This window comes from Pseudovirgaria hyperparasitica (genome assembly GCF_010093815.1).
Source record: "Pseudovirgaria hyperparasitica strain CBS 121739 unplaced genomic scaffold EJ05scaffold_12, whole genome shotgun sequence".
In the NCBI taxonomy this organism is placed as follows: domain Eukaryota; kingdom Fungi; phylum Ascomycota; class Dothideomycetes; order Acrospermales; family Acrospermaceae; genus Pseudovirgaria; species Pseudovirgaria hyperparasitica.
Window position 1 is genome coordinate 653,034 of NW_022985560.1, and position 14,759 is coordinate 667,792.

At 51.3% G+C, this 14,759-nt stretch overlaps 7 protein-coding genes across 7 annotated transcripts; 4 read left to right on the forward strand and 3 right to left on the reverse strand.

Moving 5' to 3' along the window:
* Positions 1-151: 151 nt before the first annotated feature.
* EJ05DRAFT_512571 (general substrate transporter) lies at positions 152-1,952 on the forward strand (the record flags this gene model as incomplete). The annotated part of the gene is made up of 3 exons (XM_033748346.1): positions 152-249; positions 297-1,080; positions 1,141-1,952. 3 exons carry the CDS (start codon positions 152-154, stop codon positions 1,834-1,836), a joined length of 1,578 nt encoding a protein of 525 aa, XP_033598451.1. The 3' UTR covers positions 1,837-1,952.
* A 31-nt stretch (positions 1,953-1,983) lies between these two features.
* EJ05DRAFT_502474 (sodium bile acid symporter family protein) lies at positions 1,984-3,369 on the reverse strand (the record flags this gene model as incomplete). The annotated part of the gene is made up of 4 exons (XM_033747264.1): positions 1,984-2,460; positions 2,525-2,756; positions 2,814-3,273; positions 3,327-3,369. The coding sequence occupies 4 exons, from the start codon at positions 3,367-3,369 to the stop codon at positions 1,984-1,986; spliced, it is 1,212 nt and encodes a 403-aa protein (XP_033598452.1).
* A 1,572-nt stretch (positions 3,370-4,941) lies between these two features.
* On the forward strand, positions 4,942-6,993 carry EJ05DRAFT_478051 (FAD-binding domain-containing protein). Its single transcript, XM_033744371.1, has 2 exons — positions 4,942-5,081; positions 5,154-6,993. Exon 2 carries the CDS (start codon positions 5,209-5,211, stop codon positions 6,739-6,741), a length of 1,533 nt encoding a protein of 510 aa, XP_033598453.1. The 5' UTR covers positions 4,942-5,081; positions 5,154-5,208; the 3' UTR covers positions 6,742-6,993.
* Positions 6,994-7,007: 14 nt separating this feature from the next.
* Positions 7,008-9,360, reverse strand: EJ05DRAFT_85650 (uncharacterized protein). The gene is made up of 4 exons (XM_033750015.1): positions 8,479-9,360; positions 8,302-8,429; positions 7,288-8,253; positions 7,008-7,226 (listed from the first exon to the last, which is right to left on the reverse strand). The coding sequence occupies exons 1-3, from the start codon at positions 9,022-9,024 to the stop codon at positions 7,335-7,337; spliced, it is 1,593 nt and encodes a 530-aa protein (XP_033598454.1). The 5' UTR covers positions 9,025-9,360; the 3' UTR covers positions 7,008-7,226; positions 7,288-7,334.
* An 801-nt stretch (positions 9,361-10,161) lies between these two features.
* On the forward strand, positions 10,162-11,553 carry EJ05DRAFT_478052 (E3 ubiquitin ligase SCF complex, Skp subunit). The gene is made up of 4 exons (XM_033744372.1): positions 10,162-10,519; positions 10,571-10,665; positions 10,717-11,057; positions 11,107-11,553. The coding sequence occupies exons 1-4, from the start codon at positions 10,447-10,449 to the stop codon at positions 11,111-11,113; spliced, it is 516 nt and encodes a 171-aa protein (XP_033598455.1). The 5' UTR covers positions 10,162-10,446; the 3' UTR covers positions 11,114-11,553.
* Positions 11,424-13,507, reverse strand: EJ05DRAFT_478054 (uncharacterized protein). Its single transcript, XM_033744373.1, has 3 exons — positions 13,216-13,507; positions 12,986-13,057; positions 11,424-12,939 (listed from the first exon to the last, which is right to left on the reverse strand). Exons 1-3 carry the CDS (start codon positions 13,357-13,359, stop codon positions 11,662-11,664), a joined length of 1,494 nt encoding a protein of 497 aa, XP_033598456.1. The 5' UTR covers positions 13,360-13,507; the 3' UTR covers positions 11,424-11,661.
* Positions 13,508-13,667: 160 nt separating this feature from the next.
* On the forward strand, positions 13,668-14,710 carry EJ05DRAFT_512577 (NDUFA12-domain-containing protein; the record flags this gene model as incomplete). The annotated part of the gene is made up of 10 exons (XM_033748347.1): positions 13,668-13,718; positions 13,776-13,796; positions 13,859-13,865; positions 13,914-13,994; positions 14,045-14,087; positions 14,143-14,163; positions 14,215-14,352; positions 14,402-14,449; positions 14,502-14,541; positions 14,600-14,710. The coding sequence occupies 10 exons, from the start codon at positions 13,668-13,670 to the stop codon at positions 14,708-14,710; spliced, it is 561 nt and encodes a 186-aa protein (XP_033598457.1).
* Between the last annotated feature and the right edge of the window lie 49 nt (positions 14,711-14,759).

The window sequence follows — 14,759 nt, forward strand, 5'->3', positions numbered from 1 at the left end:
GCTTCAGGCCCACTACAAGAACTCCCAACCTCCCCTTCTTTCACGATAAATTACCATTTCTAATTCTATCCTCTTTGACTGCTTGTGATCCAGCTCTGTGTTGAGTGCTTGTCCCTTCGCCCTACTCGACCAACTATCAATTCGCGTCAACATGGGTTGGGCTCTGAAGAAGCCTGAGGATGTCCCCGGTGCTGCGTGGCCTGCCATTGCCATCGGTCTCTTTGTGGCCTTTGGTGGTGTTCTTTATGGGTATGTTTGCTTCCGGTGTTACTACTGTCGTCCTAACCTTCTCCCAGCTATGACACGGGTACCATATCTGGTATCTTGGCTATGCCTTACTGGCTACAGACCTTCTCCACCACTCCTGACAACACCCTTACTGCCTCGCAAGACTCTCTGATTGTGTCTATTCTGTCTGCGGGTACATTCTTTGGTGCTTTGTTGGCTGCTCCTGCTGCCGACTTTCTCGGCCGTCGCTGGGGTCTCTTCCTCAGTGCTGCCATTGTCTTCAACCTGGGAGTCATCCTGCAGACCGCCTCGACCGGTCAGGACCTCTTGATTGCTGGACGATTCTTCGCCGGCCTGGCTGTCGGTCTCATCTCTGCCATGATCCCCTTGTACCAGAGTGAGACCGCCCCTAAATGGATTCGAGGAGCGATCGTCGGTACATACCAGCTTGCTATCACCATTGGTCTCTTCCTCGCCGCCATTGTCAACTATTCCACTCAAGGTCGAATGGACAGTGGCTCATACCGCATCCCTATTGCTGTGCAATTCGCCTGGTCTCTCATTTTGTGCGGCGGCCTGCTCGTTCTCCCTGAGACCCCTCGCTTCCTGATCAAGCAAGACAAGCACGATCAGGCTGCCAAGTCTCTTGCCCGACTTCGCCGTCTGGACGTCACTCATCCTGCCGTCGTCGAGGAGCTCGCTGAGATCCAAGCCAACCACAACTACGAGATGAGCATCGGCACTGCGAGTTACGCCGAGTGCTTCAAGGGCACCATCGGCAAACGTCTTGCCACAGGTTGTCTCCTTCAGTCCCTCCAACAACTCACCGGTGTCAACTTCATCTTCTACTACGTAAGCCACAGCACGCATACATCCCAATAAAACTCACCACATGACTAATCCAACACCCAGGGCACCCAATATTTCCGCAACGCAGGCTTCAGAAACTCCTTCATCATTCAAGTCATCACAAACTCCGTAAACGTCGTCTCAACCTTCCCAGGCCTCTACCTTGTCGAGAAGATGGGCCGTCGCAACCTACTCCTAATGGGCGCCATCGGCATGTGCGTATGCCAGTACATCGTCGCCATCACCGGCACCGTCGCCGGCACCACCAACCAAGCCGCACAAAACACCGCCATTGCTTTCGTCTGCTTCTACATCTTCTTCTTCGCCTCGTCGTGGGGCCCCGTCGCCTGGGTAGTCACTGGCGAGCTGTATCCGCTCAAGGTGCGCGCAAAGTGCCTCTCAATGACCACCGCGTCCAACTGGCTGCTCAACTGGGCGATCGCCTACGCGACGCCCTACATGGTCAATGCGCAGTATGCGAATCTACAGTCCAAGGTGTTCTTTGTCTGGGGCAGCTTTTGCTTCGTGTGTATCGCGTTTGTGTACTTTATGATCTATGAGACGAAGGGTCTGGCACTTGAGCAGGTGGACGAGTTGTATGGCATTGTGGGCAAGGCGTGGCAGAGCAAGAAGTTCCGTCCGCAGATCGCGTTTGTCGATGTGGCGGAGATGGATGGCGATAAGCGTGGGATGAGTCTGAGTCAGATTGCGGAGACGCAGGAGCGTAAGAGGAGCGTTACGCATGTTGATAAGGTCTAGAGGTGTGATTCACTTAACGTGTTTGGCTGGGATGGGGGACGGACGAGGAGTGTATATAGACTATGACACTTCAATTCGATTCGGTTCAATACTCGATGCTGATGTCTTTTCTTACCGGGTATCTATAATCCATCTCCGTTATAGATTTTATCTCCCCGTTCCACTCCTCCTCTCCATCCTCCCCCGCCACCGTCGCAACGGCACACACAACACCCCACTCAGCAGCGCCTGTAGCGCCTGAAACACCACCGTCGCAACACGCATCCGATCCAAACGCTCCTCTTCCAGTCCAGCAAACAACACGCCCGTCAACGGCACCCCGATCGCTGGGGTCTTGGTCGCCACGACAAACACCACAGCGACCACATTCTCAGGCGCCAGCCACGTGAGCGAGAGCACAAATGCCAGCCCCGCCCAGACGAGGTACAGCGCCGCGAGAATAGAGATTGTAAAGACAATGTTGCTCGCGGGCAGGGGCGCGAAAGCGTGGCTGGCGAAGGCGGAGTCGTAGGTTGACCAGATGAGCGTGAGAAGGGCGAGGGAGGGGAGTTTGATGAGCTTGTACTTGTACAATGCTGTGCGTGTGATATTTGGGCATAAGGCGAGGGTTATCTGACCGGCGGCCTGGGGATATATTGCTTAGCTGTGTGTGTTTCTGGTGGCGAGGAATGGGATTGGGGAGACGGACTAGTGGTACGAATACGGACAGCCCGAGTTGTTTGAACACTCGTGCGTACAGATCTCTGTATCCATCCTGGTCGGAGGGCAGACCGGTGGTATACCACGCGTGCACGCTCGTGTACATGCGGACTAACACAGGGGATAAGAAGGGGCCTAGGATGTTTCCCAGGGCGGACTGTGTGAGCGAGAGCGCAGTGTTGCCATCGGCTTTCCGTGTTATGAGGGTGTTGAATGCGATGCTGTCGTTGGAATGAGCACACCCCCTTCTCTGACTTTAAGAAACGAGAACCACTCACGCAGTCGGCAAACAGCCCAGTACAATGACTCCTACCAGCAACTCCTGATCGAAGAATTGAGCGTTGCTTCCCGTCGCAGCCATGACGCCAAAGCCAACTGCCGATGCAAGCACGAAGCTCTGCAGTTGCACGAAGATGTGTACGCGCCAGCGCTTGAGGTTCTCGAGAAAGTCCCGACTTGGGATGGCGCAGCCATTGAGGAAGAAGATTAGAGATACGGCGAGGTAATTGATGACATTTGTTTTGGTCTTCTGTTGCGATAGTGGCACCGGGGCTTGCGATGCGACAACGATGAGAATGCCCATGACGATGAGGAACCATTGATCTTTGGCGAAGGAGATGGTAAGGTCGAGACTTCGACGAGATATCGTTTTGGAGGGCATCTTTTGTGGTTTCGTTTCATCACGCTCGACAGTTTCCGAACATTCTGTCTTGTAACCGATGACATTTCCATTGTCAACTAGAGATTTGATCTGAGTGAGCGGTTCAACTCAAGAATGAAACGATACATACATGCATCATGATTAACTTCACAATCTAGAGATGGCGAAGCCATGTCGTCAGACCCGTTCGATTTGCATCTACCCCAATTCAATACATCTGTTCATCGGGTAGTTCTGCAAGTACAGCAAATGCAGATAGTGATTCGGCATGCTCCGCTGATTATATCCAGAATTAGCGCCATGATAGTTATATGTATACTGAAATGCAAGATTCAAGCGTTGTCTGACGTCTTCTTCGTCGGTGACCAAAGATCTACCCCACCAATGACGGTGATCTGCGCTGGAAATCGGCATTTGAGATCCGGTACCCCTGTCAGATGATTGCTATAGAGCAAACAATAAACAACAGCTTGATGGCTTGAGCGACATAAGACACGAAATCCTAATCACGACATCAACCGCAAGTTTGGATGGGGTAGTCAGTCGCGCGTGAAAGAAAAGTCTAGACACGGCTCTACCGACTGCGTTTATGAAATCCAAAACCCAAAGGAATTCAGACAACTCTTGAGATGTTGTATTAGTGTCGCTCATCAAGGCGTTGATGATATTTGAACATTCAGAACACGTTCTAGACCTGACTATGCTTCCAACGAAATATGTTTTCAAGAGGAGATCTGGTCTGGTTGGAGACGTTCGTGGTGGCTATCTCCTCGACGTCATTCAACCACCATATTTCTCGAGACGAATCAAGAAGGCCAGGGAAAGAAGTTGACAATGTAAGAATGCGAGAACAACCAGGTAAAAGAAATATGCTTTGCCAAGGATCTACCTGCAGTACCTATGAGCATGCTGTTCGACCCGTACCTAGAACGACCAGCTCGACGCTTCATTCCTAATGTAATTAAATCCAAATTCAAGGGGTGCTTAGTATCGCACTTGGAGCTCATAGCGAGGTTGCAGCCGTTCTGATTCGATGGTCCATACGTTATTCCGAGAGCTGGATCGTGCGTAATGCGGATCGATGTTTAAGAACACGGGCAAGATCTGAGACTGCTAAACAACAAAAGGACCGTCGAGTCGCAATCAGGTCCATCTCCACCGATACAGAGATTATGAAAACCACGGAAGCTCCTTCATTGGATGTTGCAAACCTCGCATCGTCTGCTCGCTTGGATGCTTATTGTTGCTACTGAAGACTCGGAATAGATCCGGGAAGCCTGATGCGGTTATCCGTGATAACACTCGAGTGTACACCGGATACGTGATCCCGATGATGACGACGGCTCGGATGACACGTAAGCACTTGGGAGATTATTATCCAAGGACACCGCAGCAGCGCTGACACTTCTCATCTTGCATATTCAGAGTTTTAATGCTGATCGTCAAGCAATCATCTCATCGAACTGAACGCCACGTCTGCCCTGTGATCACAAAACGATCGTGATTTGTCCTTTCCGTCTTGATGATGGTGGGGCCATACCAAGGCGTGGCTGTGTACTCTAATGACGCGTCGTGTTTCTCGCATCGTATGATGAACATACAACTTGATACACGATCTTACCCGTACAAGTACTGGAGTTTGAGAATGAGTGGGAGTCGTACACACTTGAATGATTTGCACAAAAAACAACATTTATCGTTGTGAAAATCGATAGATCATATTGTGCAGACTGTTGTGCGCGATTGCCCCTTTGAGCGTAGCGCTGAAGCTGTAATTACCTTTTCCATCAACAAAATCCAACGTCGTCACATATCAAGAAACTTACTACATCATTACACGTGATAGGGTATCATCAATCAGAAGCTTCAGCTCATCAAAGCTGCTGTAAGTAATTTGCCCCAATGTGAGTAGAGGGAGTCACACAGCTGTCAATCATAGCTAATCCCTTGCTGTCAGCGCGGACACCATTCCTTTGTCAGCATCAACAAATTCGTTACCCAGCAACAAAGACATGTCTGCCACCGACGAGAAGCTCATCTCGAGCCATGCGGAATCAGTGAAGCGGATCCAAGAATCCGTCAAGAAATTCCGCGACGAAGGTCGACACTTTCGCATCTATCATGGCTCGACCTCATCAACACGGCCGCTTAACTTTACGCGGGACAACATTGTCGATGTGAGCGACATGAATCGCCTTTTTCCAGTGGACCAAGCCACCAAGACCGTCAAGGCCGAGCCGAATGTGCCTATGGACGCGCTGGTCGCGCACACGCTGAAAGCCGGTCTTGTTCCGAAGATTGTGATGGAGTTCAAGGGCATCACGGTCGGGGGTGGCTATTCGGGCATGTCGGGCGAGAGTAACATGCACAAGCATGGCCTGTTCCAGAACACGGTGTCTGAGATTGAGATTGTACTTGGTGATGGATCCTTGGAGCATGCGTCCCGGACTGTCAACGAGGATCTGCTCGAGCATGCTGGTGGTAGTCTGGGTACCTTTGGCATCGTCACTCTGCTGACAGTCGAACTGTTCGATGCAAAGAAGTTTGTCAATCTCGAAATCACCAAGATCGACGGTCCAGAGAACGTAGTCCCAACCTTCGAAGCCGCCGTGGCCTCGACTCCACAGCCAGAGTACATCGACGGCATCTTCTACAACAAGGCCAAGATCGTCATGATGACCGGCCACATCAGCGACGACGCAGCACACCCGCCCCTCAAGAAAATGCAAGTACACTGGTTCTCCGCCGAAGTCGAGAAGCGCTACGCCAACCTGCCCTCCACCCTCACCATGCACCTCGAAGACTACCTCTTCCGCTTCGACCACGGCGCCTTCTGGGGCGGCAACCTCGCCTTCGACCACTTCCACATCCCCAACATCGCCCCCTTCCGCCGCCTCGCAGACCCCTTCCTCGACTCCCGCACCTGCTACCACGCCCTGCACAAGACCGGCCTCGCCGACGAATACGTCGTCCAGGACTTTGGCGTCCCCGCCTCCAACGTCGCTGCCTTCATCTCCTACGTCCAGGATGTCATGCCCAAATGCCAGCTCTTCCTCGTCCCCGCCCTCTCCGCAGACGGCATGAAGATCTCCTCCCGCATGAACCCCCTTGTCCAGGCCGTCCGCACCGAACGCGTCTACGGCGTCGGCGTCTATGGCCGTGGCCCGCGTGACGCCGAGGCGTTCAAGGAACTCAATCGTAAGCTCGAGACCAAGGCCTCGGAACTCCTCGCTGCGAAGCTGCTCTATGCCCGCACGTACTACACCCACGACGAGTTTTGGGAAATCTACAACAAGCCTGCGTACGACGAGGTGCGCCGCAAGTACAAGGCTGTCGTTGTGGCGCCGCCGCCGTCGGACGAGGCGGAGAAGAACAACGATGCCGAAGCAGATGGCAGTAAGCGAGTTATCGGCCTGCCGGATGTGTACGAGAAGCTTGCGGCTGATATGAAGGCTCGGCCCAAGAGGCAGTCTATCCGTGGTGTTGTCGCGACGGTCTTTGACAAGGTCACGGGGCGCAAGGAGTATCTGCTGCCGAAGAAATGAAGCGGTTTTTCAGCGTTCTGTGCATCTCGTCCTTTTTTCGTTCTGTCTTGCTACGCTATGCGACGCAACGCAACGCAAAAAAGCATTTTGAATGTTTACATGTTTTGCATTTCTTCAGTGTTCTCGCGATCGAAAGAAAAGCGCGTACTCTATCTCCGAAAAATATTTTTTAGCCCCGTTCTGTGTGTGTAGGTAGTTATGTAGATCCCGTAATTCTAGCTCGTCGCTGAGCGTCCTCGCAGAGTCTTTGTTCCCGCGTGTCTCACTCTCTCTCCCGCTGCAGCATCAGTGCGGTTAAGGAAACGTGACGTGTCCGTGTATTGCAAGAAAAGTGAGATTGCTGCGAAGCTAGTCTTTTCAGTACATATACGAGAGAGACAAAGAAGATGATCGATAGTCAAGACGAGGCGCCAAGGCCGTAAGTGTACAGGGGTATAAATCTAGAAGCATCAAAGGCGCTGCACCAAGGGTAGACATCGCCGTGCCTTTTTATATTCCGCCGCCCACCACCAGCCAACCAACCCCAGGCCCAACCCAACCACACACCCTTTTAACCAAACACAGCCCAAGCCCAATACAATTTTTTTAATACATTAACAACTTTTCCGTGCTTCCCAAATGACCAAACCACGATCGCCAACTACTCTGGATAGTGTTGGCCAGATGCCATCGTCTCCAAAATCTAGATCGTCTAGGTTCAGATGGCTTGTATGGCTCCAGACCTCTTCGAGGTGGAGCAGATTTGGTGTCGCGCTATCGCTGCCTTGTATATATGGTTTTAGATAGTACGCGGAGCGAGGCGCGACAAGGTAGACGCTTGCTGGGGAAGTGGAGTTTAGAGTGCGGGAGTGGTCGCAGCTCAGCGCGTCTTGCACACGAGCCACCATGAGGTCTCCCTGCAGCCCCATGAGGTCGATTGTGGACAAGTTTTCGCTCTTGCCGTCCAGTAACCACACTGGAGGGCTATACGTCTTCCACCAGAAGACGTGCGAGATGTTCTCCTCGCTAGCTGCGATGTAATTTTGTGCGGGTACAACACCACCCTGGTGATATACCCCCATGAGTATCCCAAAGAAAGCATTAAATATGATCCAAGAGGCTAGCCAGAGCCGCGGCAAGTATTTAGGTAGTCGTATCGAGGAGAGAATAAGGGGTATCGTTGGGAGAAGGAATCGCGCTTCTTGATGCGGAAACAGGGAGAGGAGAAGTATGCCGGCAACGGCAGATGCGAGGCGTAATGATTTGCGATAAGAGAGAAATAATAGGGGAAACGCCGGACCGAGAAGCTGTGGTAGATTCGCAACGATATGCTGGTAGTACGGATGCAGACCATGCTGTGCAAGGTTTTCTGAAGACGAGTTGTATATCAGATTATTCAATGGCGTGATGACGGGACGGCGGACAAGATCGATAAAGTTTAAGGTCTCGTTCTGGTAGAATGCGGTGTCGAAACCGATGGCGAGGAAAGTTGTAAAGGCGACCGAGAGTATTATGAAAAGCAGAGAGAATGGCCTTGATGGCTGGTAAGCTTTGTCCGAAACGCCAGATCTGATGACTTACTTTCGCTTGAAATGAGGACATAGCTGTAGCCCGGGTACAAGAAGAAATGCAGGAAATGTTATACGGTTGAAGACTCCAAGCACCGAGAGGAATCCTAGTAACGTGCAAGCAAGTGCGCTTGAGCGTTCCTAACAAAGATGTCAGTAGACGGCCCTGCGGCGCAGGCGACGAACTTGCCTTGTCCTCGACGATGCGGTGGATCAAAACCATACTCCAGGCTAGCACAAGAGTTTCGATCGAGTTCGAAAATGTATGGGTCTGTAGAGTCCACGTCACGTAAGACGATGCCACGAGCAGCACTGCGCGACGGCGCTGGCTCGGCGATTGTACGAGCTCGTGTATGGCCCAGTCCTCAAGAACGAAGCTCAAAGTAAACATGATAATGCGCAGCACCCAGTATACGATGAATGGAGGCACCTCGCCCTTCCCAGCTCCCTCCCATATCCAGTGCAGAATATACATTGGTAGGCCATAGGTCAGCCATAACGGAAACGAACTCCGGATAGGATTCTCGGAGGTGAACTCCCAGGTGAGGTGTACTTGGTAGGAAAAGACTCGGCCTGCGCAAGGTATCTCGTTAGCTAAGAAGCTGTAAGCAGAGGAAAGTAACCCACCGGCGATGACTTCTGGTCCTTGGAAGTTCTCGTCGGGATGCAGATAGCTCGGTGAAAGGGCAAACCAGAGCCTGACCAGGATGAGCAACAGATACGTCCGCCGCCACATCTTTCTATGACGGGGTGTAAAGGATCTAAAGCAGGTGATGATAGACCGCTGTTGGCGATGGCATGCTGCGCCGACTTGCGCCTCGAACAAAAGAACAAAGGTGAGGTGCAGAAGTGTGGAATGATCAAACCAGCTGGAAGTAAGACAAAGGTTTAGGTGGACAGACGGCCGGACATAAGTAGGTGGATAGGGGGATTCTCTCCGAACGCTATAGAATAAATATATTACATATACTATGAGGACTCGCAAAGGGGGCTAGTATTGAACAGGAGACGGGTATTGTGTTACATTGGATGCCCGTGACGAAACACACATCAGATATCTAGTGTAGGGGTCCTATTGTCCTCTTGATCCTTCAGCATCACATTTCCACATCGAATCTCTCATGTCTTAAGCGTGATGCTGCGCGCCGGCGTTTTCTCGGCTCGATCGAGACCCACATTTTTCCCCGGTCCAAACTGTCACTGGACGGATGATTGGACTTTGGAAACCTGAAATACCAGGCCTCAATCGGACTAACGTTCCTCTTAGTTGTAAAATGTTGTCTGCCGGTCATGATGCTTCAATACAAAGAGACTCTTCGCTAGCTCAATCTATGAAGACCTGTCGTCTCATTATACCAGTCTGTTTGTAGCAATCATCAATCGACATGGCACTCTCCCACGACATCTGTTCATATATTGATTGCGTCGGGCATATTTGCTCTCTGCCGGCCACCACCACCAACCCAATCTCGGTTCCAAGACCATCCTGCGTGAAAATAGGTAGACTTGTCAGTCCAAGTATAGATGCTTTTGTAGACGCCGTAATGGCAAGATGGGTGTGCCTGCGGGCAGACAGTGTTATTATCCCTAGGCTTGCTTTGTTTGCGCCATATTTATACTTCTTGGAAGCAAACACAAAACACGGACCATCCACGTGTTAGACGTGAATGAATGACGTTGAAACACAAACACTTCATGTAAGCTGCGAGGAGTTGGATTGAAGGCAGAAGCACTTGAATAAATAGAAGACGCACCGCCGCACGTGAATGGGCCCGGAATTTGAGGCTGATAGTTGCCTGATTTAAGGCTGCAGGACCTAGTGCCTCGGAATACTGCGGATATACTCAGGAACTCGCAGGTTCATAGTTCCAAGGAACAAAGGACACCGAACAACGTGGAGCCGCTGCCTGTTGTTCCTCTACAACAACTTGTTATTCACAAAAAAGGCTCCACCTTCAGAGCGCGCTTCTACCCTTATATAATACGACCACCACCCATCGACTTTGCCTCTTCAAACCCCAAAGCAGACGGACCATCCACGACCATCCGCACGCCACTACTAGAGCTATAAAGACCCCACCTCATCCACTCTACAACTCCTACTACATACATACACACACACACCACAGTCGTCTACAACAACGCCACATACCTCAAAATGGCTGCTGCAGACTCTACTGAGAAGCCCTTCGTGCTTATTGAAACCTCTGATGGCATTGAGATCCGCGTCGGTTCGTGCGCTCCACCCGCCACCAATTAACCGTCGCTGACATGTCCTCTAGACCGTGAAGTCGCTGAGCGCTCTGTCCTCATCAAGAACTTGCTTGAGGATCTTGGCCCTGAGGCTGCCGAACAGGGCGCAATCCCTATCCCCAACGTACGTTCCATCACCACTTGAACCACTCCGACGCCACTTACAAATCTCTAGGTCAACGAGGCCGTGATGAGGAAAGTGCTCGAATGGTGTGAACAGCACAAGAAGGACCCTCCCGCCGCTGCCGACGATGACGCCGACAACCGAAAGAAGACGACAGACATTGACGAATGGGACCAGAAGTTCATGCAGGTCGACCAGGAAATGCTATTTGAGATCATCCTCGCCGCCAACTATCTCGATATCAAGGCTCTGCTCGATGTCGGATGCAAGACTGTCGCGAACATGATCAAGGGCAAGTCGCCTGACGAGATCCGCAAGACTTTTAACATCCAGAACGACTTTACACCAGAAGAGGAGGACCAGATCCGCCGTGAGAACGAGTGGGCGGAAGAGTAGGTTTCTCAAAGATGCAATTTATCCAGCCATCTGACTGTGCTACAGCCGCTAACTGAACTTTCTTTTCGTATTCCCCACCGGCTCGGTCTATCAGTGTTCGGAAATCAAGACTGCCTCTTCTCTCATGGATGGCTCAGAGAAGAAGGCTACAAGGTGCATGCTTGTACGGATGGGTTGCACAATGGTGTTTTGGGTTTATTACGTGGGATGCATACGATGCTATTCTGATGCTCGTCTTGCAAACAATAGCAGGTTACTGGTTACAGGTATATTCCCCTCTCGGCATAAGATGATGCGGGCAATTAGCTAGTTAGACCTGAAAGCCTGTTGACAGGAGCATTACTTAGCCCTATACGATGAATGATTTGCAAGTCTTTTGGGTGTATCAACTATCAACTACTCTGTTCCGAACATGGCCAATGACTCTCAAGAGCTTCGATGTCACGGTCGTATCGAAGCAATATATATTTTGTTCTCGTTTCCAAAGAATATTTCAACATACGTACCTAAAGCACGCAACACTTACACTCAAGCCATTACAACCCAGCCCTCGCCTCAAATACTCATACACTCTATACACTGCACACACACCCCAATCCCTCACAGCGCACCCCCAACAACACTCACAATCCACATCGCCACCCGCACCTTCAACCCAACCTTCCTCTCCGCCTTCTCAAACTCTCCACTCTCTACCTCCCGCGCATGCTCCTGCAACCACTCCACCTCCTCACCCAGTCTCCGCCTCAACCCCTCATCCCGCGCCACAACAACCACATTCGCCTCCAAATCCAGCCCATAGCTACGCTTCGTATAATTCGAGCTCCCGATCAGCGTCAGGCAAGGATGCTGTGATTCACGCGGCAGCGTGAGCCAGAAGCCCTTTGCGTGGTACGTCCAGCCGCCAGGCGTGTTTACTGTGCCGAGCTGCCACTCCTTGAGGGTGATGTAGGGGGCGAGCCCGGCGCGGCGCACGCGGTCCGTGAAGCGGCGCGCTAGAAGCGTGTATGCGGCGGGAAGCATGCCGGAGATGCCTGGGGAGTTGAAGAAGCCGTTTGCGTGTGGGTGCGCGGTTATGATTGTTGAGGCGTGGGGGCGGGTGGCGAGGAGGGCGCGGGAGATGCGCGGGGAGGGGTTGAAGTAGCCGGCTGTGAAGGTCCAGCGGGGGGAGGTGAGGAGGTCCGGAGTTGATGGGTCAGAAGGAGAGGGAGAGATGAGGGAGAGGATTTTGAGGAGGGTGGGTTGTTCGGTGGATGTGTCGGGGGAGAGGATTGGGGTGAGTTGGAGGAGGGGGTAGATTAGGGATGAGGTTGGGGAGGAAGGGGGTGGTGGAAGGGAAGAGGGTTTGAGGAGGGGCGCGAGGAGGGCGGTGGAGGTTGATTTGAAGGTTGAGGGGGAGGAGATGGGGGAGGGGGAAGGGTTGGATGATGGCCATGTCATGGTGTATCCGGCGGGTGTGTCGGGGGATGGCTGGATAAGAAAGCTGAGGCTGCTGATGGTGTGGTGGATGCGGTGGAAGTATTTGGTGATGTCGGGTGAGGAGAAGATGTGGTATCGATCCTGGCGATTGGTGAAGTAGTCGTCGGATAGGTTCGCGCCGGACATGCACAGCTCGTCGTCGATGCCATAAAGCTTCATGTGCTGCAGGCCCCATCCTTCGTTAATGCGTAGCGGGATGAGCTTTTTGCGAATCCCTGTGAGATTTGGTGTGTGGTACATGCGTATCTCAACACGTTCCGGCCCAAATTCAGTGACGAGAGGAGCGAGTAAGGATGCGCATGAGGCATTGGGCGTCTCTCTCGTGCCACGGAGTGCATCGGTCAGAAATGAGACTTTGAGCTTCTCGTTTTTCTGGAGAGCTCCGCGTATGGTAGCAATCTATCAGGGAATTAGCAGTGTAACTCATGGGAGAGATTATGCTTACAAGTTCATGTTCTGTCTTGCCGATGTACAGGGTTGATAAGTATATACGGTTTTTTGCGTTCGATATCTTGGTCTACTTTACATCAACAGTTAGCTGCCATGCTAATACAAGCATTCAGGAAGCTGCCGCTACAATGAAGTAGATTATGAAACTATATCCATGTAGTAAAGCGTCTGATTCGGCAAAACGACTCGAGAGCCCCTGAACCCGCATTGAAAAGAGATGCTGACCTTAAGAGTTTCATAGAACTCGGTAGGAGAACGCAAGATTCTGATATCGGAAGGCTGTATCTCAAATCGAGGTGACACTTTATCAAGCTCCTCAGTTATCACACCTAGCATTGAAGCCTTCGATGGCGAAGGTGACGTAGGCATATCTGAGGAAGTCGATGTTGAAAATCTTCTGGTTGCCTTGAATCTTCTCGGCGATATCATTCGCGCTTTTACACCGCTACTTCGAGTAGATGCCCGACAGAATACCGTGCGTACTATCATGTCTAAACATGTCATATAAAGGTCAATGGCCGTAGAAGTGCATAAGTCTCAAAGTCGTAGAACCTCATGGAGTGCCATGTCGATTATGTCATCAGAGCTCTGACCACTCGGTCCTTCCTCCCAGATGATGATATCGAACTTCAAAGGACTCGTCTTTAGCGACAAATCTCCACTCACTCGTCGCAAAGATGTCGACAATACTAAGAACTCTGCGGAATCTCCGCCGGATCGGTTTCAAGGTATGCCGCACCAATGTGTAAGATTCAATTACGCTAGCTAACGCAATCATTTCATAGGAATACGGACACCAGATGCAGGTACGATGCTCGACAACTCAATCAGTATACACCATATACTAATTACTGGTTCTTACACGTAGAACATCGGTCAGTCACAAGGTCACGACAGGAAGAGCTCGCTCTGACACATTGCAGGTGATACAAAGGCAGGAACTCTCATCGGCAAGGACAGATTCGGGAACAAGTTCTATGAGAATCTTGAGGAAGAGCTGCCATGTTAGTGTTTGCTTCAACCTATGCCACTCAGACATTAAACCATTCTTCAGTGCGGACACGATGGGTGGACTATAAGGAGCATGAATTCGACCCGTAGGTTCTGTCTACGACGGACACGCCTTACGGCAGTACTGACTGCATTTCCCAGTTCACAGATTGAGCCAGGCTGGTATGTCTGATTACAATTCCTCTACATCCCACAATTTACATGAGGTACCAGGCACGCGTGGATGTCCTACATGGTCGACAAACCTCCAACCCACGATCCCTTGATGCAGGTTGGACAACGTGTCTGGGAGCCAAAGGAGCACAGGCCGACATTGACATGGAGTCGTTCTGGATTCAAGACATATAGCACGTACGTGGGAATCCTATTTGGGGAACGACTTACACTGAAACGATCATAGAACGAAGCATAAGTACTCCGCTTGGGTACCGGAGGCTAAGCCTCGCCAGTAGGTGGCTAGGAGGAAATACATACATAGTCTGACCACCAGATGTACATAGAAGCGAAGAGCCTGTACTACAATCTACACCGATGTCGGAAGTCAGAGAACGTGACGCAGAGCGATTATGATTGAATCGCTAATGTTACCTGTAGACAGATGGACGTACGTGAGGCCAAGCAATCAATCTACAATGATGTCCAGTACCAGCCAACTTCTGATTCGTCCAGAGACTCGACTATGATGGCCTGCCTGTCTACATTGCAGTAATGCAGCTGCAAGGTATGAAGCTGTCTGTGGTCAATAACCGATCAAGTCC

What these genes read in the sequence shown, in the direction of transcription:
- EJ05DRAFT_85650 (XM_033750015.1), bottom strand. Translation starts at nt 9,024, where the DNA reads ATGTGGCGGCGGACGTATCTGTTGCTCATCCTGGTCAGGCTCTGGTTT. An exon ending in ACCGCATCGTCGAGGACAAG is followed by an intron (nt 8,430 to 8,478) that starts GCAAGTTCGTCG and finishes CATCTTTGTTAG; the next exon opens with GAACGCTCAAGCGCACTTGC. An exon ending in TGTCCTCATTTCAAGCGAAA is followed by an intron (nt 8,254 to 8,301) that starts GTAAGTCATCAG and finishes CCAGCCATCAAG; the next exon opens with GCCATTCTCTCTGCTTTTCA.
- EJ05DRAFT_478051 (XM_033744371.1), top strand. Translation starts at nt 5,209, where the DNA reads ATGTCTGCCACCGACGAGAAGCTCATCTCGAGCCATGCGGAATCAGTG.
- EJ05DRAFT_478054 (XM_033744373.1), bottom strand. Translation starts at nt 13,359, where the DNA reads ATGCCTACGTCACCTTCGCCATCGAAGGCTTCAATGCTAGGTGTGATA. An exon ending in AGTTCTATGAAACTCTTAAG is followed by an intron (nt 13,058 to 13,215) that starts GTCAGCATCTCT and finishes GATGTAAAGTAG; the next exon opens with ACCAAGATATCGAACGCAAA. An exon ending in GCAAGACAGAACATGAACTT is followed by an intron (nt 12,940 to 12,985) that starts GTAAGCATAATC and finishes ATTCCCTGATAG; the next exon opens with ATTGCTACCATACGCGGAGC.
- EJ05DRAFT_478052 (XM_033744372.1), top strand. Translation starts at nt 10,447, where the DNA reads ATGGCTGCTGCAGACTCTACTGAGAAGCCCTTCGTGCTTATTGAAACC. An exon ending in TGGCATTGAGATCCGCGTCG is followed by an intron (nt 10,520 to 10,570) that starts GTTCGTGCGCTC and finishes CATGTCCTCTAG; the next exon opens with ACCGTGAAGTCGCTGAGCGC. An exon ending in GCGCAATCCCTATCCCCAAC is followed by an intron (nt 10,666 to 10,716) that starts GTACGTTCCATC and finishes ACAAATCTCTAG; the next exon opens with GTCAACGAGGCCGTGATGAG.